This window comes from Humulus lupulus, chromosome 4, assembly GCF_963169125.1.
Source record: "Humulus lupulus chromosome 4, drHumLupu1.1, whole genome shotgun sequence".
NCBI lineage: Eukaryota > Viridiplantae > Streptophyta > Magnoliopsida > Rosales > Cannabaceae > Humulus > Humulus lupulus.
This window is the reverse complement of record NC_084796.1, coordinates 117,568,205-117,591,677: the sequence shown is the minus strand read 5'-3', so window position 1 is coordinate 117,591,677 and position 23,473 is coordinate 117,568,205. Positions and strand designations below refer to the sequence as shown.

The 23,473-nt window shown below is 34.0% G+C and overlaps 1 protein-coding gene across 12 annotated transcripts; it reads right to left on the bottom strand.

Moving 5' to 3' along the window:
- Positions 1–1,074: 1,074 nt before the first annotated feature.
- On the bottom strand, positions 1,075–20,798 carry LOC133830748 (uncharacterized). Of its 12 annotated transcripts, XR_009892195.1 has the most exons (25): positions 20,456–20,797; positions 19,821–20,240; positions 19,371–19,439; positions 19,031–19,153; positions 18,794–18,943; positions 18,534–18,665; positions 18,364–18,443; positions 18,130–18,224; positions 17,899–17,966; positions 17,406–17,507; positions 17,251–17,324; positions 11,289–11,396; positions 11,032–11,113; positions 4,511–4,647; positions 4,254–4,428; positions 3,980–4,159; positions 3,673–3,789; positions 3,369–3,524; positions 2,919–3,086; positions 2,678–2,790; positions 2,309–2,432; positions 2,093–2,188; positions 1,952–2,014; positions 1,695–1,855; positions 1,075–1,264 (listed from the first exon to the last, which is right to left on the bottom strand). XR_009892195.1 is itself a non-coding variant. In XM_062260799.1 (24 exons), the coding sequence occupies exons 1-24, from the start codon at positions 20,612–20,614 to the stop codon at positions 1,829–1,831; spliced, it is 2,997 nt and encodes a 998-aa protein (XP_062116783.1). In that variant the 5' UTR covers positions 20,615–20,798; the 3' UTR covers positions 1,398–1,828. The 12 variants fall into 12 exon arrangements, 9 of the variants coding, with proteins under 9 accessions (XP_062116783.1, XP_062116781.1, XP_062116782.1 ...); XM_062260799.1 differs by lacking the exon at positions 1,075–1,264 and having other exon boundaries at positions 1,398–1,855; positions 2,093–2,167; positions 20,456–20,798; XM_062260797.1 differs by lacking the exon at positions 1,075–1,264 and having other exon boundaries at positions 1,398–1,855.
- Between the last annotated feature and the right edge of the window lie 2,675 nt (positions 20,799–23,473).

Genomic DNA, 23,473 nt, shown 5'->3' with positions numbered 1-23,473 from the left:
AACTAAACCTAAACCTAACTTAATAAGAAATTTGATTAATAAAACCAAAATCACATTAAAAAAAAAACTTAAAATCCCTAAAATTTCTCATTCTTCCGCTTCATCTTCTCGTTCCACTTCTTCTTCTTCTTGGCTTGGACCTCGTTAAGAAGGCATGGAGTTGGGGAGATCTCGATGGCTTGGACGATTGGGTAAGCTTCACAAAGGGGCGACAACAAATCTAGTGTGAGGTGGCTCCATTGACTAAGTGCGTGAAGGTTGTGATGGGCAGGATTGTGGCTGGAAATGAGCTAGAGATTGCACATCTAATGCTGGTCGTCGACGAACCCATACACACATGATACCAATGATGATTTGAATATACTGTTGATTATCAAATTTTTTTGAAGGTTGTGTTGAACAATGCGTATGTGGTTGTGATGCTGAATCTAGGATTAATGTTGTTGAATCTAGATCTGTGGCTGTGATATTGTTGAATTTGGGTATGTGGCTACGTTGTTAAATCTAGAATTAATGTTCTTTGAATTGAAGAACTGATTGATGATATACAATTTAAAACTAATGTTCTTTGAATTAAAAAACTGATTGATATACATTTTAATTTTTTATTTGGCCATAAATTTGATTTTGTTTGTCGTGATTTTTGGGAAGAAGATATTTGATTTTGGTTAAAGTTTAAATTTTAATTTTAAATTATAATTAGCATTTTTAAATTTTTAAATTTGTATTATTTAATTATTTTAAAGTGAATTAATAAGTTATAAAAATTAATATAATTTGGACCAATAATAAGTTGAATTCTAGCAACTTAGTATGCTGAAATGTTTTAATTATGAAATATTGTTTAATTAAAATTATGTGGCAATAACAACGCAGCTTTGTAAGACCATATCAATGTCACATAAGCACTATTAACGATGTTAATGGATAGGTAGTGACAGGAAAATATTTTGAGTGAATTTGGATATATTTACCGTCAAAATAAAAAAATTGGGTGTAAAAGTAAAACACTGCGAAAGTATTAGCTATTTTTGCTGCCAAAAACCATAATAATAATAATAATAATAATAATAATAGAAGAAAAAGAAGAAGAACTACACATTCATATACCAGACGATTATTTATATACAACAGCAATGGGAGTCTGACCATCACTGATCACTAACGTTATAAGTATGGGTCCCACGAGGGACAGAGAAACCCACCTCCCTTGGATGGTGACCAACAGTTGTGCTCGCATTCTTTGGTTTCGATTCCCTTAAGACTTAAATCATGGACAACAGAATTATTCTCTTGTTAATATGTTTTGAGAATCTCTTCGGAATATTTAAACCAAATAAAATAGTATATTATTTTTGTTTCTTCTTAAAATAATACAGAATATTACGCCAAATAAATTAAAACCAATTTTCTTTTTGTTGTAGCTTGCATTCATAATGACTAAATTTGCTCTCATGTCAGTTAAGTTTTACACAAATTGACAAATCTATTGCGACAACTCATTACTCTCTTTAGAATATATATCTATGAATTATACGTTACCAACCGGCTAAAAAATCAGTCCATCAATGAATTACTCATAGAACTGTGCTTACTAAAGAATCATTTTGTAGTAAAGAATAGGAAAGAAAAAACACCCATTCTCTACTTGCCTAAATAAAGAGAAAAGAATACATGAAAAGATAAATACTTACAAGCTATACGTACATATCATCGGACCAGGAAGATGTCTTTTTTTATGCTTGTCGAAGTTCATAGTTTTCATGTGCTTATAACGTCATAGTTCCTTGATGTAAAGATTCCAGAAGAGTCACAAGAACCATTGAACCTACAAATGCTCTGCGTCAAGAACACCCTGATTGGACAAACAAAAAGAAAAGAAACAGTTAGTTTTGTGATAAAAATACAGTTGCGTAGAGGAAATGAAATCAATTAGTCCTTCAGTATGAACCTTAATTATCATAATGGCTGCCTCTTTGTGCAGAACTTCATTATACTCTTTACAAGCAAAACTCTGTAATGTGGGAAAGTTGAGAAGTTAACATTGAATAAAGCATGTTAAAACAGATGGAGGAATGAGAGTGAAGCTAACTTGAACACAATGAGGGCAACCGAAATCTCCTGAGCAATGGCAAGATGTAAGAAGCTCCAGAGCAGCGGTTAAGAGCTCCATGAAAAAGGGTAGAACCTATTAGTCATAAATCATATCAACATACATTGAAAATGAGAGAGAGAGAGAGAGAGAGAGAGAGTTAAACAAGTTTTGAATAAGGTGAAAAGACAATTTGAACTGTTTTCCATGATTCACCTGTACAGAGACACCTGTGCCTCCTGGATGTTTATCGAATATTAAAATTCTTTCCGGAAAATAACGGTTATCATGAGGGTTTGCACATTCTGGAGCCAAGTCTGACGAGTCACATATTACACGCCTTAATGTAAAATCATTATAATCAAGTTAGATTCACAACTGGTTTAGAAATGTAAATTAAGAGCAAAAAGCCTGCCTTGAAGATATTTTGCATTCTTTTTGAGCTAGAGCTTCAAATTATTAAAATAAAATTGCTGTGATAGAAGAGCGATGCAGAATGAAATAAATCAACTTTTAAAACAAAGTGAATTCAACTTGAACAAAGATTAAAGTTTATTATATAAATAAGAATAATTTGAAACTTACAAAGGGACCACATTCAAGAGAGCATGAGAAGCAGCATGCAAGCCTGCACGAAAATTCAAGTTTTTCTTCGTAACAGCTAATTTTGTTGACTGTGGAACCGGAGCCCAAACTGCCTATGTAGATAATGGAAAACAATAATACGATAATTTCTAAATAGAATTTATTAAAGCCATTAATGGATGACACACTAAATCAAGTTTATTAAAGCCATTGATGGTGTCAGTCTACACTTGAAATGTACCTGTGACATGAATGAATACTTGGGAAGTGAGAAGTCGACTTTGTCCAATATTTCGTTAGATTTTTTGCACACTCGAAAGAACCCAAACCAAGAAGTTGTCACTTTGCAAGGATCTGCTCGGGCAGCTGTTCCTGAAAATTTGATGTGTGAAGCCTGAGCAGGATATGCCTAACAAAAGTAGAAATCAAAAGGATTATTATGCTGAAAATTCAAGGGTGAGGAGAGGTATTTGCAAATGCTAACGTAAGTAGATCATTTATTATAAATAAATAGCTGTTTCACATTAAAAGTGTTGTTTTTTCCTAGACTTCCTCTCAAATAGATGTTCTCCACTCTCCTTTGGAGAGGTTTTGGATAAGTGTAAAAATTATAAAAAGAAATACATTTATACCAGCGCCACAAAAGAAGGCCATAAAAAATAAGACAATTAACATGATAAGCCTCACTTACAATATTACCAGCAACAACTTCAATATCTGTGCAATCTCGAGGTTTTGTGTAATAGTTCAAGTCAGCTTCTTCACACAGAGCAATCTTACTAGATAAGTTCAGCTGTCTGACCAAGTACGACTTTCCTTGGCGTAAATATACACCACCCTCGTATACCTGAAGGATAAGTAATTTCAAAAAAAGAAAAGAAAGAAAGAAAGAAAAGAGCCTCAGAAAATATCAGAGATCTGAACAGTATCATGCAGCTTTAAAGGGATTTGAAAATAGTTTTGCAAAGGTGCATGCATAGAAATCACTTTGCTACCTGAAAGAAAGCCTTGCTTTCCTCAATCTCTTCAAGGGTTTCTCCTGTCTTTTGGTCTAATACTTCATACCTTTCAGTTTCTATTGCTCGGATACTAACTGAATGTGAAGGCATTTTCTGTATTTTTAATTATTCATTTATTTACATTTGGGGCCAGCGTCGGGGAATACAGAAAACAAAAAAAATTAAAAGCAAAAAATTTACACGTAATGCTGCATATGCATAAATACCCAAAAAAAAAATTATATACAATGTAGTATATAAATAAAAATACAAAAAATAGCCTAATAGCAAACAAATAACATACCTCGTGCCCAATGTAGTTCCACATTTTATTCAAGGGATCACATGATGGATTGGAATTTAAAAATCCTTTATATTTAAGAGACACTATGGCACTGCTTAAACCAGCACCAAAATACTTTTCATCATAAGGCAAACTCAATGGATGTTCAAGAGCAGCACAGGCCAAATGCTGTTCAAGAACCTGCAAGCAATAAAATAATAACATTAATAAGCTTAATCTTTACCAATTTGGCCCAAATAAGCATCAGCAAAAGTTAAAATTTAGCCAATAGAACCTGCTGGTTTTGAGCATCAATGTGACAGCATTCAATTGGGCTCCCAAAAAACTTTCTTGGATATTTCATAAAATATTGATCAAGAGGACCACCATATGCAACATATACAGCAAGAGAATCTCTTTCCCTTCTCCCCGCCCTGCCAGCTTGTTGCCACATGCTTAAGGTATAATGACTAATAGAATTAGACATGAAAATAAGTTTGACCAGAACAAAAATAACTCTCAGAATGGAGACAGATAAGAGTCACAACCTACCTAGCAATGCTACCAGGAAAACCTAGATGCAAAGTTACATCAATATGCCCAACATCAATACCCAACTCCAGGGCATTCGTAGCAGCTACCCCGCAAAGAGCCCCACTAAAAAAATCTCTCTCTATAGCCCTCCTATCCTGCCTTGTTAGTCAGCCACAGTGCCAGAAAAAATTAGAACATATCTGGCTCCATATATGGAGGCAATCTTGAACTAACAATCAAGGATGCAAGCGTAATAGATAAATGAAGGCTACAAATACACACAGGCTGAGTCCTAGAAGTTTTACAGTTTTCACCAGGCAAAACCAATCCAAACCTTTTCTTTACTGTAAATTACAAATCAAGAAAATAGAAATAGAATTGGAGAAAAATAAACTTTCTATCTTCTTCATACCAGCTATAAAGTCTTCGCTAATAATAAATTTGAGAATATCATACTTGAAACGATTGACATGTAAATCTGCAAAAAAATTGTTTTGTGAAAATGCAAATTAATACAAAGCACTAAACTAGTACAGAATAGGTGCCAAAAAATGTTGCCACCTGTCAACATTTTTAGAATACTAGAAACTTTGAAAATGCCCCTCCTTGGGAATTAAAGCAGAATACTCTCTGTATGTGAATGACTACATGTGGAGAATAAACGAACTTTAGTTCATCTACAAAAACCAACTACCACCTCCCACCTGTCATCTTATTTCTGATCTTGTCCTCTCAAATGCAAAGCATACAGGTACGCACAGAATGTTCCACAAGCAGTCACACTTTCTCTTTAAGCCTTTTCTCAGCTAATTTTATCCTTGTTTTTCCAATAGTCCCTCTCATAAATTTCTCAAATTCACCAAAATCAATTCTATCTATTCTAATTTTATACCCATCATCTGATACCTACTATTAAATATAGTCCTTAATCTCAAGTCTAACAAAAATGCTAAATATTTCTTACTAAAATGACCTAACTTCTTAACCAAGTATGGTTCTACAAGTTTTAATATACTCCACTTTTTATCTGTTGTGGTAAATTTTAATCTATGAAGACAGGTACCTATTAATACAAAATTTTAATTCCTATATTATAACGTGTCACTCACATTTCGGCAATTGACTTTCAGTACTAACGCATTCCCCCAGTTGCTCCAAATAAATCCTGTTTATTGACTTTTCAAGTCTTTCTACTACTTTAATCTCTGCAACTTTATTTTCCAGCAATGTTAAATTCCTGCAATACCGAATTTAGGATTTACAACTAACATATTTCTAGTAAATTTTACGTAATGTGGTTAAGTCACAAATATTGGGAAATTTTTTATATATTATTTCTATTCAGTGAACATATATTTATACAAGTATATGATAGGTGTGACCCAAATCACAAATATACAGAAAATAAATTAGCAAATTAGCAAATTAATAAGTTTCCTAGAATAAGAATAGCTGTCAAATCTTTGAATATTTGACAGCCTTACAAGAATCATTCTAAGTTGGAATGTTCCTAAAAACAGTTTGATTTTCCCACACTCCCCTCAAACTGGTTTAAAAATATCCTCCATAGTCTGCTTGCTATTCAAAAAATCAAACTGTTTTTTAAACAATCCTTTTGTGAATACATCAGCTACTTGTTGTTCAGTAGGAATATAAGTCATACACACTGAACCATCCTCTATTTTCCCCTTGATAAAATGCTTGTCCACTTCCACATGTTTTGTACAATCATGCAAAACTGGATTGTGTGAAATTGAGATAGCAGCCTTGTTATCACAATACAACTTCATAGGAGATGACTGTGATACCTTCAATTCTTCAAGTAGCCTTCTTATCCACAAAATCTCACAAATGCCTTGAGCAACAGCTCGAAATTCTGCTTCAGCACTACTTCTAGCAACCACACTCTGCTTTTTTACTTCTCCATGTAACTAAGTTACCTCCAACAAAGGAACAATAGCCTGCGGTAGACCTTCTATCCACTACACTACCAGCTCAATCCGCATCTGTATAAGTCTCAATTTGTAGATGGCCCCGTGGTTTGAACATGAGTCCTTTCCCAGGTGTTCCCTTTAAGTATCTCAAAATTCTATAAACAGCTTTGAAGTGTTTCGGTCCAGGTGAGTGCATGAACTCACTTATCATACTCACTGCGAATGCTATATCTGGATGCGAATGCTATATCTGGACGCGTGTGAGATAGATAAATCAGTCTTCCAACCAGCCTTTGATAGCACTCTCTGTCCTTTACATTCTCCTCTTGAGCAGTTTGCAATTTTTTGTGTGGTTCAACCGGTGTTTCAGCGGGCTTACACCCCAACAAACCAGTCTCATTCAGAAGATCAAGGGCATATTTACGCTGATTTACAAAGATACCTTCTTTGGACCTAGCAAACTCCATTCCAAGAAAGTATTTTAATGCACCCAAGTCCTTGATTTCAAATTCTTCAGCCAACTTCTTCTTTAGAGCTTCTAGTTCACAATGATCACTTCCTGTTAGCACAATATCATCTACGTAAACAATTAAGATAGCAACTTTACCTTCCTTTGAATGTTTATAAAACATAGTATGATCAGCTTGACTTTGAGTGTATCCATTGTGTTTTATCACCTTTCCAAAACGCTCGAACCATGCTCTTGGAGACTGTTTAAGTCCGTACAAGGACTTCTTCAGTTTGCACACTTTTCCCCCTTCAAAACTCTTCTCAAAGCCAGGAGGAGGACTCATAAATACCTCTTCTTCCAAATCTCCATTAAAAAATGCATTTTTTACATCTAATTGATGTAACAGCCCATTAGAGTTCACTACAAGGGAAAGAAGCACTCGGATAGAGTTTATTTTTGCTACAAGAGCAAACGTTTCTTGATAATCTATCCCATAGGTTTGAGTGAAGCATTTTGCAACAAGTCTAGCTTTATATCTCTCAATACTCCCATCAGCTTTGGTTTTTACTGTAAAAACCCACTTGCAGCCTACAACTTTTTTCTTCTCAGGTAACTCAACCATCTCCCAAGTATCATTCTTTTTTAAGGCATTCATTTCTTCAAACACTGCTAATTTTCAAGTTGATTCCTCTAGTGCTTCCTGTATGTTTCTAGGCACAACAAGGTCTGAAATATTTATGGTAAATGTTCTATGAGTTTCAGATAATTGGTTATATGAAATATATTTGGCAATAGGGTATTTAGTACAGGCTCGGATCCCTTTTCTGATGGCAATAGGAAGGTGCAGATCTGAGTTAATGTTTCTTGGTGCTATTTCTATATAAGGCTCGAATTCAGGATTAGTAACACTTGGAGGCAAAGGATGAATAGAATGAGAATTGTTACCTGGAGTATTCAGATGACCATCACTCAGGGCTTCAGATTGATCAGGTTCTGAGATGAGTTGCTGGTCTTTATTTCTTTCAATGACATTCTTTCTAGTATAAACCACAGGCTCAAGATTTTAACGATTATTAATCAATCGTAGTATTTCTTTATCTGACAGACCAATTTCAGATTCAGTTTCAATAGTTTGAACATCTTTAAGAGAAGGAGAAGCATCTAATATAATATTCGGTAAAGGAACAAGTTCCCAAAAATTTGATTCTTCTAAATTCTCCCCCTGAATTAAATTTTTCTGAAAATATGGAGAGTAGTTTCCAGGAAAGAAACATCCATTGAAATATAATTTTTTTTTGTAAGAGGATTGAAACACTTGTATCCTTTTTTATTAGGGGGATACCCAAGAAAAACACATTTTTCAGCTCTTGGTTCAAATTTAGACCTAGACCTTTTAGGAATGTGTACATAGGCAGTACAACCAAACTTTTTTAAGGGTAATTCAGAATAAACCTGAGAATTAGGAAAACCTTTTTTGAAACAAGATAAAGGAGTTGTGTACTGTAAAACACGAGTAGGCATCCTATTAATCAAATAAGAGGCAGTAAGTACAGCATCTCCCCACAAATATTTAGGCATATTCATGTAAAACATCATAGCCTTAGCAACTTCTAACAAATGTTTATTTTTGCGTTTAGCTAAGCCATTTTGTTCAGGGGTGTCAGGACATGAAGATTGATGTAATATGCCTTTTCCACTTAAAAAACTGCCCAGAATTTTATTAAAATATTCTGTACCATTATCAGATTTTAAAATGCTGATTTTAGTTTGAAATTGGGTTTCAATAATAGAATAAAAATCGGTAAAAAATTTTGCCACTTCAGATTTTTCTTTCATTAGGTAAACCCAACAAAGACGAGTATGGTCGTCTATAAATGTAACAAACCATTTTTTACCAGAAATTGTGGTGACCTTAGAAGGTTCCCAAACATCACTATGAAAAAGATAAAATGGTTTAGAAGAACAATAAGATTTTTGGATATAAGATTTACGTTAACTCTTGGCCAGTAAACAACTATCACAATGAAAGGATAATGGATTTAATTTCTTAAATAAACCAGGAAACAAACGTTTTAAATAAGAGAAACTAGGATGGCTCAATCTATAGTGCCAAATCATTATTTGATCATAAACAGTAAAAGAACTGATTCGTAAACTGATACTACGAAGTCCTTGAGCAATTTTATTATTAGATAGAATATCCTCAAAATAGTAGAGACCATTACTCATCCTAGCACTGCCAATCGTCTTCCCTGAGCTCCGGTCCTGAAAAATACAATGAGATTCATAGAAAATAACACAACAATTAGAATCTCTGGATAATTTACTATCAGACAGGAGATTACTATGAAGTTGGGGAACATGAATAACAGATTTAAGATCTATTCCCTCAGATATTTTAATTAAACCTTTCCCTGCAATTGGTGATAAACTACCATTAGCTATCCTAACTTTACTGGTACCTGAACAAGGTTTATAGGATTTAAATATATGTGAGGAATTGGTCATATGGTCAGAGGCTCCGGAATCAATTATCCACGGAGTAGATGTTGAAAGAAAAGAATGGAGAGCATGTTTTTCATTACCTGTATGTGCCACAGAAGCAACAGAAATACCAGAGAGTTGCAGAGTGGCTTTCAGTAATGTTTGAAGATGCTTCATTTGCTCTTTGGTAAAGGGGCTGGTTTCAGCTTCATTTGCTGTAGGTGCTCCATGTCCACACCTAGATTTGCTCTTCCAGTTTGCTGGTTTTCCATGAATCTGCCAACAAGTCTCACGAGTATGGCGAGGTTTGTTACAAAAGTCGCACCACACTCGTGGTTTCTCATCAGATTTGTTCCAGACAGGTTTAGAGCTTCCTGCTCCCATATTGGAAGCCAAGGCTAATCTCTCAACAATAGTTCCAACAGCCTTCTTTCCCAACATAACGTTCCTTCGACTTCTTTCCTTCTCACCTCAGCGAACACCTCACTAATAGGAGGCAGCGGTGATCTACTAATAATTCTCCCCCTTACCTCATCAAACTCGACATTAAGGCCAGCCAAGAACTTGTAGATCCGAGTATTCTCAACAGTTTTCTTATGTTGTCGTCCATTCTCAGTAGATTTCCATTCATAAGTATCAAAGAGATCAAGATCCTGCCATATTCTTTTAAGAGAAGTGAAATATTTAGTAATAGTATCCTCACCTTGCTTTATGTCACTGAGTTTGAGATTCAACTCAAAAATCTGAGATTGATTCTCCAAGTCAGAATACATCTGATTTACATTGTCCCAGAGTTTCTTAACAGTTGGGTAACACATGTAGTTGGAGCTGATGTCTTCTTCCATGGAGTTAACAAACCAAGTCATCACCATAGAGTTCTTTGTGTCCCAGGCAGCGTACGTCGGATCGTCCTCCTTGGGAGTCTTCTTCTCTCCCGTTAGGTAGCCCATCTTCCCACATCCTTGTATGTACATCCAGATTGACTGAGACCATCTCAAAAAAATTTCACCATTAAGGCGAATGGTGGTGATCTGAACTGGGTGAGATTCAGGGGTAATTATAGAGGATTCAACAATATTATGAATGGCTGGAGTGGATTCTTGGACTGGAGTGGATTCTTGGGTAACATCTAACATGGTGGTTGAAGGAAATGAAGAAGGCAGAGAGAGAAAGGGTAGGTCTGGCTCTGATACCAAGTAACAAATATTGGGAAAAATTTTATATATTATTTCTATTCAGTGAACATATATTTATACAAGTATATGATAGGTGTGAACCAAATCACAAATATACAGAAAATAAATTAGCAAATTAATAAGTTTCCTAGAATAAGAATAGCTATCAAATCTTTGAATATTTGACAGCCTCACAAGAATCATTCTAAGTTAGGAATGTTCCTAAAAACAATTTGATTTTCCCACAGGTTAAATACAAAATGTTCTATCATAGATAACTTCAAATCCATTGTGGAAATGATGAGCAACTTATGAACCAATTTATTGTGTTTGGGTGATTCCCAATGATTACTATCAATGCGTGTATGCTAAAATTCTAAGCAAGAAAAAAGATATGCACTTGAGATTGCAACACAGTAGATGATCTCCATAGCCCCCATATATTGTGGTAATGCCATTATACAAATGTAACATGCTATGAGTACATTCACTGACCTGAGCAATGTAGCCAGCACGATAAGCACATATAGAATCAACCAGATGACTTGTCTGTTTTGACTTCCGAAGAATATCACGCCTATCAAAACCGTGGAAATTTCATTTCATTATTTAAATATCCTAATTCTTGGTGAAATAGACACTGAAAACTCCCAGTAAATACGGAGCAAATAAAACGAGGAACAACCCAAAATGACCATATATAATGTAACCTAGCATCAAATCATAAAATTAAAAAAAAAAATGGTTCTTACGTGCACTCTAGGACAAGTTCACATTGTTTACGTGTTTTACAAAATGTGATGCAACGAAGCCCATGCTGAACCATTTCTGCAAAGAGCAGTGAAACTTCCAAAGTTGGGCTGAAAATAAACAAATCATTAAGTACATAGTCAGTTCATGGTTTGTACGTCACAAACAGAGCTTGCATGTAGTACAAAAATGTTAGGACATGGGTAGGGACAGCTGGCTGTATTGTTAGAGGAGAAGTGGCAAGGTAATTTGTTAGTCAAGAGAATGAGGATGAGGATGATTCTAGAGTCTGATATAAATATCTAATATGATGAGAGGGAATAAATAGAGAAGGAGAGGAGACTAGAGGGTGTGGATTGTTTTGTAAACTTTGGGAGGCTTAAGGGATCCTTGAATTTCCCCTTCTATCTTTAATTTCTTGGATTGTATTTCAATGGAGAAGGTGGCTCAATGGCCATTTTCAGATTTTGGTTCCTATTTAGAGTACACATGCTTGAATTATTGTCTCTTTGGAAAATACTCTATGCATCTTCACTGACATGTCTATTTCTCCGAACCTCTTTGTGGAAATTATGATTATATTTGATTAATATTTTAGGGAATTAGGTTAATGTTTGTCTGACTTCTTCTTTGTCTGACTATTTCTTAGTATTTTATCTATTTTCAAGCTTTCCTAGTTTTTAGCTAATTAGTTGTAACAGCTTCAAGTCTGAAAAGGCTATATATATTTGTTTGTACGTTTTCTTTCAGTGAAAAACAAAATAACAAGAAAAAAAAAAATTTATTTTTATTCCAAATATTCTTTATGGTATCAAAGCTGAATCTCTGAATATTTATCGCCTCTTCTCAATCATATTCAATCATTCACCATGACTAAATATGGTTCAGCATCTCAAACATCTTCTTCCTCAGCCAGTGAAATCTCTTCAACCAATACCGATCCCTCAGCCACAAATCCACAAGGAGGATCTGAAGGACTACACACGATTGTTACTGGTCACCGACTCAATGCACAGAATTTTCTCCAGTGGTCACAATCGGTACTGATGTTCATTTGCGGCAAAGGAAAAGAAGACTACCTCACAGGCGATATCACAGCACCAGCAAAGGAGGATCCCAAGTACCGAACATGGAAGATTGAAAATCACTTAGTCATGTCATGGTTAATTAACTCCATGAACAATGATATAGGTGAAAATTTCCTTCTCTATGGGACAGCCAAGGAGATCTAGGATGCTGCAAGGGAGACTTACTCCAGTTCTAAAAACACCTCAGAATTATTCCAAGTTGAGGCATATCTCCATGATCTTCGACAAGGTTCTCTATCTGTAACACAATACTTCAACTCTCTCTCTCGACATTGGCAACAACTTGACATGTTTGAAGCATTTTCATGGCACTGTCCAGAAGATGCCACATCATTTAAGCATATATTTGAGCAGAAGAGGACATTCAAGTTTTTACTCGACCTCAACAAGTCTTTAGATGAAGTCAGAGGAAGATTAATGGGTATGAAGCCCTTCCCAAATATCAGAGAAGCTTTCTCAGCAGTTCGACACAAAGAAAGCAGAAGAAAAGTGATGATGGGGCCACAAGAAGAACCAGTCGAAGAAGGATCAGCACTTGCTGCCCGAGGTTTACAGAACAACGAAAACAAAACTCGGCAGGGAAGACCATGGTGTGATCATTGCCGAAAGCCTGGACATTTAAGAGAAACTTGCTGGAAAATACATGGAAAACCAGCTAATTGGAAGCCTCGAAACTCTGAGGATCGTGGTAATGCTGCAGCTGTGACAAAAGAAACACCACAACCTGAAGCCCCATTCACCAAGGAGCAAATTGAGGTCTTGCAACAACTCTTCAGCCAACAACAAGTGACTTCTGCATCATCCTCAACAGCCTGTACAGTGGGAAAAATAGCTCCTGGACCATGGATCGTTGACTCCGGAGCATCAGATCACATGACCGGAAATGGCACTTTGTTCAGCTCCTACAGCCCAAGCAGCTCTAATTCCACAATTCGAGTTGCTGATGGATCATTGACTAAAGTCATGGGAACAGGTTCCATTATTTTGTCAAGGGCCATAATTCTCAAATCAGTTCTCCATGTTCCATCTCTCAAGTGCAATTTAATTTCAGTTAGTAAATTAAGCCGTGATCTTCACTGTGAAACTAAATTTTTTCCAAACTTGTGTGTGTTTCAGGGACTGGATTCAAGGAAGATGATTGGCAGTGCTAGGTTGTGCTCGGGCCTTTACATCCTCAACTCTCCCAACCTGGACTCAAAGTGTTCAGCTTCAATTTCCATGCCTTATCAATCTTTTAATTCCAATATCAATAAAGATAGTGAGATTATGTTATGGCACTATCGGTTAGGTCATCTCAATTTTGTGTATCTCGAAAAAATGTTTCCATCTCTATTCTTTAATAAAAATCCTAGTTCATTCACATGTGAAATTTGCCAATTAGCCAAGCATACTAGAAGCACATTCAGACCACTTCCATATAATCCCTCTAAACCATTTTCACTCATTCATAGTGATGTATGGGGATCATCTAGGGTTCAAAACATTTCTAGTTCTAGATGGTTTGTATCATTCATAGATGACCATACACGGCTAACCTGGCTGTTTTTAATGAAAGACAAATCAGAGGTAGAAAACATATTCAAACACTTTCATTTGATGATCCAAACACAATTCCAAGCCAAAATTCAGATTCTTAAAACTGATAATGCTTTAGAATACTTCAAATCTACACTTGGATCTTATCTCTTAGATCAGGGAATTATTCATATAAGCTCATGTGTCTACACACCTCAACAAAATGGGGTTGCCGAAATAAAGAATAGACATTTATTAGAAGTAGCTCGATCCTTAATGTTCTCTTCTAATGTGCCTAAACATTTTTGGGGAGATGCTATACTTACTGCTACCTATCTAATCAATAGAATGCCATCTAGTTTTTAAAATTTCACAGTCCTCATCAAAGTCTCCTTCATCATTTTCCACATTGTAGACTACTCTCATCATCTCTTCCCACAAAAATATTTGGTTGCACGGCATTTGTCCATATACCCCAACAGTTTAGGAGTAAATTATAACCCCGTTCCATGAAATGTATCTTTCTTGGGTATTCTTCGCACCAAAAAGGGTACAAGTGTTATTCTCCTACTACAAAGAAAGTGTACAATTCCATGGATGTTACCTTCTTTGAATCTCAGCCTTTTTATTCCAAAACTACCATTCAGGGGGAGAATGGACAGGAATCCTAGTTTTGGCAAAGCATAATCGATGTTCAAACAGCCCCCTCATCACTCACTGACCAGCAGCCCTCGGAAACTCATTCTCAGCCTCACACACACTCTGAATCCAGCTCTAATCATCAGCCAGAAAATCCAGCCACAAACACTGACCAACAGCGACCGATGACAGATCAGTCCCTACTCCCAATTCGTGTTTATACTCGAAGGAATAAACTACCTGCACACCAATCATCAGTGGAACCTAATCCAGCCCCTACAGAAACAAACTCAGGTAAGGACATTATTTTACATGAAAATATTCCTCTTATTGATAACGCTGATCTTCCAATTGCTCAAAGAAAAGGGGTTAGATCATGTACAAAATATCCAATCAGCAAACATATATCCTACAATGGATTGTCTCAATCCTACCAAGCCTTCATCTCTGCTCATGACAGCATTCAAATTCCAACTACTATTGCTGATGCTCTCAAGCATAAGGGCTGGACACAGGCAGTAACTGATGAAGCCCTTGCTCTTGAGAAGAACAATACTTGGAGGATTACAGAGCTGCCACCAGGAAAGAAACTAGTAGGTTGCAGGTGGATTTTCACTATAAAACACAAAGCAGATGGGGGCATTGAAAGATTAAAAGCTCGATTGGTCGCAAAGGGATACACGCAATCTTATGGTATTGATTACCAAGAAACTTTTGCACCCGTAGCCAAATTAAATACGGTCAGAATTCTACTCTCTATTGCTGCAAACTGTGATTGGAACTTGCATCAACTTGACATAAAAAATGCCTTCCTAAATGGTGATCTTGACGAGGAAGTATACATGGAGATACCGCCAGGACTCAAGAATCCACAAAACAGCAACAAAGTATGTAGGCTGCAAAAAGCACTATATAGACTTAAACAGTCTCCTCGTGCTTGGTTTGGAAGATTCACCAAGTTCATCATAAAGCTCGGTTACACAGTGTCAATCTGACCACACACTGTTTGTAAAATTTCGTTTAGAAGGAAAGATTGCTGTCCTAATAGTGTATGTGGATGATATAATCTTGTCAGGAAATGATGAGGAAGAATTAACAGCATTGAAGGACCATCTTGCAGAGGAATTCGAGATTAAAGACCTGGGATCTCTCAAATACTTCCTTGGTATGGAAGTGCTTCGTTCCAGGAATGGCATAGTAATCTCACAAAGGAAATATGTTCTTGATCTGCTAGAAGAGACTGGAATGACGGACTGTAAACCGGCCGATACTCCCATGGACGCATACAAAAAGATTGGAATCAACAAAGAAAGTGGACCAGTTGAAAGGGGGAGATACCAAAGACCTGTTGGTCGACTCATCTACCTTGCTCACACATGGCCAGATATTGCATTCTCCGTAAGTGTTGTCAGCCAGTACATGAACAACCCAAATGAAGAACACTTCAATGCTGTGATGAGAATTTTGAGATACTTGAAGATGAATCCTGGAAGTGGTCTGCTATTCAAAAGAAATGACAACAGAGACATTGAAATGTACACTGATGCAGATTGGGCAGGAGACAATACAAACAGGAGATCCACTTTCGGCTACTGCTCTTATGTTTGGGGAAATCTAGTTACATGGAGAAGCAAGAAGCAAGCCGTGGTTGCTAGAAGTAGTGCAGAAGCAGAATTCCGATCACTCTCTCTGGGTATTTGCGAAGGCATGTGGTTCCAAAGAGTACTAGCTGATTTAAAACTCAGCAATCTGAAGCCTATTAGATTGTACTGTGACAACCATGCAGCCATCAGCATTGCTAAAAATCCAGTACAACATGACAGAACTAAACATATTGAGATTGATTAACACTTCATTTCAGAGAAGATTGAAAACTCGATTGTTCAGCTGAACTATACTCCTACTCGTCAACAAACAGCTGATATCCTCACCAAAGCACTTCCAAGAGTTAACTTTGAAGAATTGAGTTGCAAGTTAGGAATGTACAATTTGTACAACCCAACTTGAGGGGAAGTGTGGAAATTATGATTATATTTAATTAATATTTTTAATATTTTAGGGAATTAGGTTAATGTTTGTCTGACTTCTTCTTTGTCTGGCTATTTCTTAGTATTTTATCTATTTTCAAGCTTTCCTAGTTTTTAGCTAATTAGTTGTAACAGCTTCAAGTCTGAAAATGCTATATATATTTGTTTGTACGTTTTCTTTCAGTGAAAAAAAAAATAAGAAGAAAAAAATAATAATAATTATTTTTATTCCAAATATTCTTTACTCTTTTTGAGACTGGGCCTTTTGTGTGGGTCGGAACTTTCCTGAAGGAATTTCATTAGAAGAGCACATTCAGAGAAAGGCCTACATTTTCAAATTTATGCAAAAAAAAAAGTCTTTTTATGTTATAGTTTGACCATAATTGACCATTCATCAATCCTATATTATTAAAAGTCACTCTCAATAAGTTCTAGTTTCTTCAATTTTCCATTATATGGTATTCGAATTCTCAATTTAGTATGTATAATTCTCATGCTGATTGCAAACCAAGCTTTTAAAACTATCTCCATCAAGTGAGGAAAGTGAGATTGATGAACAGCACTGCTTCTTAGGATGACATATGAAACCACATATCAGAAAATTTAAACACCTTTTAATCCCAGTATACAGTGATAAGTTCAAGAAAAAAGCATGTTAAATTAAACAAAAGAGGATTAACATGGAAATTAAATACCTTGAACTTCTGAAGTTAGTATTTTCAACATCCGGTTTGATAGAATTCATGTTATCTTGTGTTTTCTTTGACACCTACAAACAGAATTAGAAAAAAGTTATAGGAAATGCTCAGTGTCACAATTGTAAAGGATTAGTTTATAACAAAGCACCAACATTTTCTTGATGAACAAAAGGATTCCAAAAGATGAATTGCTTCCTAGCAGAAGGACTTCCATCATTCTGAATTAGCTCAATTGATGGTAGATTTGCAAGCTCCTGATGAGAATGGAGTGAGTCATTTTTATATTGCAACACAAGTAGAATGCGAAATCAACTGACAATCCAACGTAATATCAAAAGTAAAAAAAAATTGCATTTCTTAACAAGTTAAAGAAAAGTCCAACTGATTAACACCCACTCTTATTACTTTCCCTATTAGAGCAAGCTTATGTATTTCTACATTCAAATTTTTTAATTGATAGTGTTCCACAGGCCACCAAGGCAATTTTAGAACCATGTTTTCAGCCAGTGACCTAAGCATTATCCTGAATTTCTGTTAATATAATAAGAAAAGGATGGAATAAACAACACAAAAACTAATCGTAACTAGACCAATTTGAAACCAATAGAAGAAAATTAGACATTACTACATCTCAAAGTTCTTTACCATACAATGTTCACGGGGATTTCCAGAAGTTGCAGTAGAAAATACAAAAGAAGGATCACTTCCATACACTGCATATAAATGAAACAGCCAGGTGATTATCCAAGCCAAGTAGATAAAAAAAAAATATCAATAAAAATGTGACTACCTGCATGCACAGAAACATAAATATATATGACCACAAAAAGTATACATAATGTTACTACCTTTGTCAGAATTTGAAAGAATATATACCGTGCGCACAAAGTCGGCGAAGTCTTCTTAATACAAGAGCAGTGTGGCAGCCAAATGCTCCCTTGTAAGCATGAGCCTCATCCACAACTATAAATCTGGCAAATAAAATACAAAAATCTTGATATCATAGGAAGAATTCATCACTGCGGTTACAAGCCTGAGAACAGAAATAACCAAAAAAGACAACGACAACAACAACAACAAAAAAATTGAAAGTGGATAATAATGTACTACCGAAGATTTGATAAAATCCGCTGGAACTGTCTATGGTATGGCAATATTGATAAATGCAGCATGTCTGGATTTGTGATCAACTGTGTGCAACCAGACATAATGTCAGCAATAGTTAAAGTGATGCAGAGTGCCTAAGAACAATATTAAGAAACCAAAAAGTAACAATTTACCAGTCTACAATTATCACGAAGCCATCTCCTGTCCCCTTTGTAAGTATCACCATCATATACACCGATGTTCAAGTCACAATCAAGTTCTTTTGTCATGAGCAATAAAGCCCGTAGTTGATCTTGAGCTAAAGCCTTCATCCAGGAAATATTTGGTTTGCACACGCTCAGAAAATGGGTTACATCTAGTATTTATATATAATTGTATTTATATTTTAAAAATATGATTATGAACAGCACCCAAAGTTACAATTACAACCTACCTTTGTTGGAAACAAGTACAGAGCGCATGATGACATATTCTGGGACAACGCCTCCAGAACTGGCACATTGTAGCAAAGAGATTTCCCACTTGATGTTGTTGTTGATATGACAACACTCTTTCCAGCCAGGGAAGCTTCTATAGATTCTGCCTGCAAGAGTCATAACTTCATAAAAACCAAAACTCGTGTACAAGATTATGGGTTTTAGTGAAAAAACCAAGTACATAACGTCCATACCTGGTGGCTATACAATTTAGACACGTTCATTCGTTTAAGTGCATTTATCATACACTGCGATATCTTATTTGGAATTTCCTCATGTATTGCTTCCCTAGCACCAATGTCTTCAACATGCACCACCTGCATTTACTTAAAACCCAATTCAAGTGCTAAACATACTAATCTTATGGCAGAAAAGCACATCTGCAAACCATGGCCACCTGTACCATAGCTCAACTTATTGTGATTTTTGAAAAGAAAACGATTGGTGCATTTTGCAATTCCAAATAACATTATTCACTTCTCTTCTCCTAACCACACAATAATAGAACGACAATGAGAGAGAGAGTCCAATAACCTGTCCATAAGATCCAATTCTCTTCCTAAGATGTTCAACCATTTCCAAAGGTGACAATGAATTTGTAACCTGTGGAATCAGCTAATATTATTAAGGTATTTATAAGGGCCTTTATAGCAACAAAATAAAAAAAACGGCAGAGCAAATGTTAGTGAAATACATAAAAGACAGCAGACACAAAATATTCTAGTGAGTAAATATTTGACTCTTCACAACGAAAAATCTAATAGAAAACTAGTGCGACAGAATTTGAGAATGAGATTGAAAGAACCACAGCAGCAGAATGTGAAATTGAAACTTGTTTAGCTAATGCAAAACCTGTATCACTTTTTATTTACTTTGTTTTTTCTATTCTTTAACCACAACTACTTTGAAAATATCCCCGTCTTAATGAGACATAAGGCAAACCATAAAAAGCACTAACTTGGCATTTTGACAATGAAGACCTACATGACATCTCTTTAGGCCTGAATGAGAACTTGAATTCGAACCTGCACAACTTTTCTTTGCCTCTTTTTCTCCATTCCCACAATTATTACCCCTTTTGCGTTTCACCTCAGAAAAACTGGAGCAAGCATTCCCTCCCATTTTTTCTTCTCTGTCTTCAACGTTAGAGTTACCAGCATGTCCACTCTGTTCATCAGTTTTTGCATAGTCATGCAGAGACGAAATATCTTGCATCATTTCGTTCCATGCTTGATCGGCAACTTTTGAGATTGAATTTGCATTCGCAGTGTTTACGGAGGTTCTAGATTGATCAGATTGCCGAATCACGTTAGAGGGCTTCTTAGTAAACGGAACGAGTACTAAAAATTCACCGTTACTAATATTTTGCTCACTAATGATGCTCTGCAAACCCAATTGTACACCCTAATGAACATTTCATACAATGAAAACATCAGAGGCCATAATCCGATACCCCAAAAAAAAAAGAAGCAAAAATACAAATTAATATAGAAGCTTCGAGTTACAAAGAATAAATACACTAACACTTACACATACATCGCATAAAGTATATACACTTTAATTGTGCAATTATATAATTGATTAAACAATTAATACAGAGAGAAAGAGAGAGGGTTTACCTTGAAATACAGGTGAAAATTGGGGTAACGAGTGGCCGGAGAAAAGTTCCGCCTGAGAAGAATCTTGAGATGTTCAATAGTGCTGTCAGCAGAGAGGCTGACAATGGTAGATTCGCCGCTTAATGTACGGACTACTATATCTAGAACTGTTTCCGCCATTGTTACGCGTTTTCAGGTGTCCATAACGGGAATGATTTGAAGGTTTCTTTCGGAAAGGAAATTTGAGTTTGTATGCTATTCTTTGTCTTGTTTCAGAAAATATCCTCTCTCTCTCTCTCTCTCTCTCTACGGCAAACACCACCTGTTAGAGAAAGTGATATTTCTGGAAGGGTTTTTCTTTCAAGCTGCGGTTGATATTCTTTATATTTTGTATTTTGTAGTATCATTTATATCCTTAACTATTTTTGTTTCTTATTTCTTTTAAAATAACATAAAAATAAATATAAAATAAATAGTCAATCATTCTTAAAATATATTTATATTTATTTGATGACAATATTTTCATAATATTTTAAAAAATATTTAATATTTTTATAAATTAAATTAATATTTTATTAAAAATATCCTTACTTAAATTGTTGTTATATAATTAATATTTATAATTATATTATTTCAATTATCTTGATATTATCAATTTTTATTATGTTTATGTTTTTTTATTTCATAAACTTAATAAGAGCATATATATATATATATAAAGTTATTTATGTGTATATAAATAATTATATTATTTCAATTATCTTTATATTATCAATTTTTATTATATTTATGTTTTTGAATTTCATACATTATTTTAAATTTAATAAGAGTGTATATAAAGTTATTTATGTGCATATATATATATATACTAGCAGAAAGCAACGTGTAATGCACGTTTGCTTAGTTGTATTAAGAAAACTAGAAAATATAACCGCGCTTCGCGCAGTCTTTTGTAATTATTAAAACATATATATTTTAAAATATTTTTTGGGAGATTGTGGGGTGGTGATTCATTTTCACCATACTCGTACAACATGTTTTTTATATGGACACGTGAAGACATCTTGACTATAATTTTTTATTTCATGATGGTATTCACTGTTATTGTATAGCAAACCTCCTGTAGGATTTTGAAAAATTCTGGCAAATTAAAGTACTGAAAACAAAGTTCAAAAAGCTTGTTGTACATTTACTTTTATTTATTATCATATACTTTGCGTAGTTCTTTTTTATAAAAAGTCTAAATTATGTATAAGAAAATTTATATTTTGTGTAAGATTTATTTTAGCCAATTATCTGCTTAAAGTCTTTATTTTTAAAAATTAACTTTTAGATCTCGTATTTTGTCAAAAGAATAAAAATTTGAATTGATAGATGGCTTATTTGAACACTGTATTTTTGCTCATTACCCGTTTTGACCCTATATTTTTTAAAATAAACTTTTGGACCATGTATTTATATAAAATGTTCAAATTTCTTATGAAAATTAAATTATATATTTATATAATTTTTGTTTTCTGTAAGGGTTCACACTATTTTGAACCTTGTATTTTAGTCTATCACCCATTAGAACTTTTATTTTTGCAAATTAACTTGTAGACCTCAAGTTTTGTCAAAATATTAAAATAGAAATAGATAAATCGATTATTTGAACACTATATTTTGGTCGATTACTCATTTTTGTTTATTTTTAAAAATTAACATGTGGATTATATATATATTCAAAAGGTTAAAAATTATTTATAAAAAGTAAATTATATAAATATATATAATTTATGTTTTCTATAAGGGTTCACACCATTTTGAACATTGTATTTTAGTTGTTTACCCATTTTGACCATTAATTTTTTTAAAATTAACTTGTGGACCTTGTGTTTTGTCAAAAATTCAAAAATAGGAATGTAACCACGTATAATTTAGTTGATTACCCGTTTGAATATTTTATTGTTAAAAGTTAACATTTGGATCCCGTATTTTGTCAAAAAGTTAAAATATAAATAGATAGATTTTATTATTATTATTATTATTATTATTATTATTATTATTATTATTATATGTAGATATTTTTATCTATTATAATTTTTATTAAAATAAAAATGAGAAAAAAGAGAACAGACAAAATAGATAAAAAAATTCCTTAATAAATTAATAGCCATAAATTAAAAAAGTAATATAAAAAATGAGAAAAAAAATATTGTTTACTTATATTTATAATTTAATTAAATGGTTGTTGTAATGAAATATCTAATCAAATTTAAATTCAAAATATACATAGTTGAAATCAATCAAATTCAAACTAAATTATACATGTTGTTAATATATATTTTTGTAAAACTATTACATTTAAATTAAAAAAACATAAATAATTTAAATAAACATTTATTATTTTTGTTGTTGTGAATTATTTTATTTTTAGTAATATTATTTTTAATTCATAATGTGTTCCTTATTTCTAAAAAGAATTTTTCGTGTTTTACATCAACCTCCGCGTCTTTTGTTGCTGCGGGAATGTCCACTAAAATTATAATCTATAAAATATTTATTTATTATAGTGAAAACAAATCACAAATCCAAAGAATACCATTAGTAATATCTTATTTTCACAAGCTTAGTAAAATATAAAATAAGAGAAAAATACAATTATAAATATTGATAATTGATGATAATAATTATAATATTTTGTAAAACTATTCACTTTTGAATAAAAAACATAATTATAATATAATCAGAAAAATAGATATATAGAAAACCGAAAACACTTTAGATTGTAAAATGTTAATTATAAAATGATATAATAATATAATAAAATCTAATTGTGATTACTGTTTAGTTAAACCATATATGACCATTCTCATTGATATCTCTTTCATGCTATTATTATTGGATAATTACTGTTACGTATGACTATATTAGAATCAATGTATTTATAAGTATGTGTATAAAATTTGGTTATTTCTGTTACATTTGTTGAAGGGTTGATGTACGTATATATGTATGTATATTTTTTTTTGGACACAATATAAAATTCTCACAAAATAG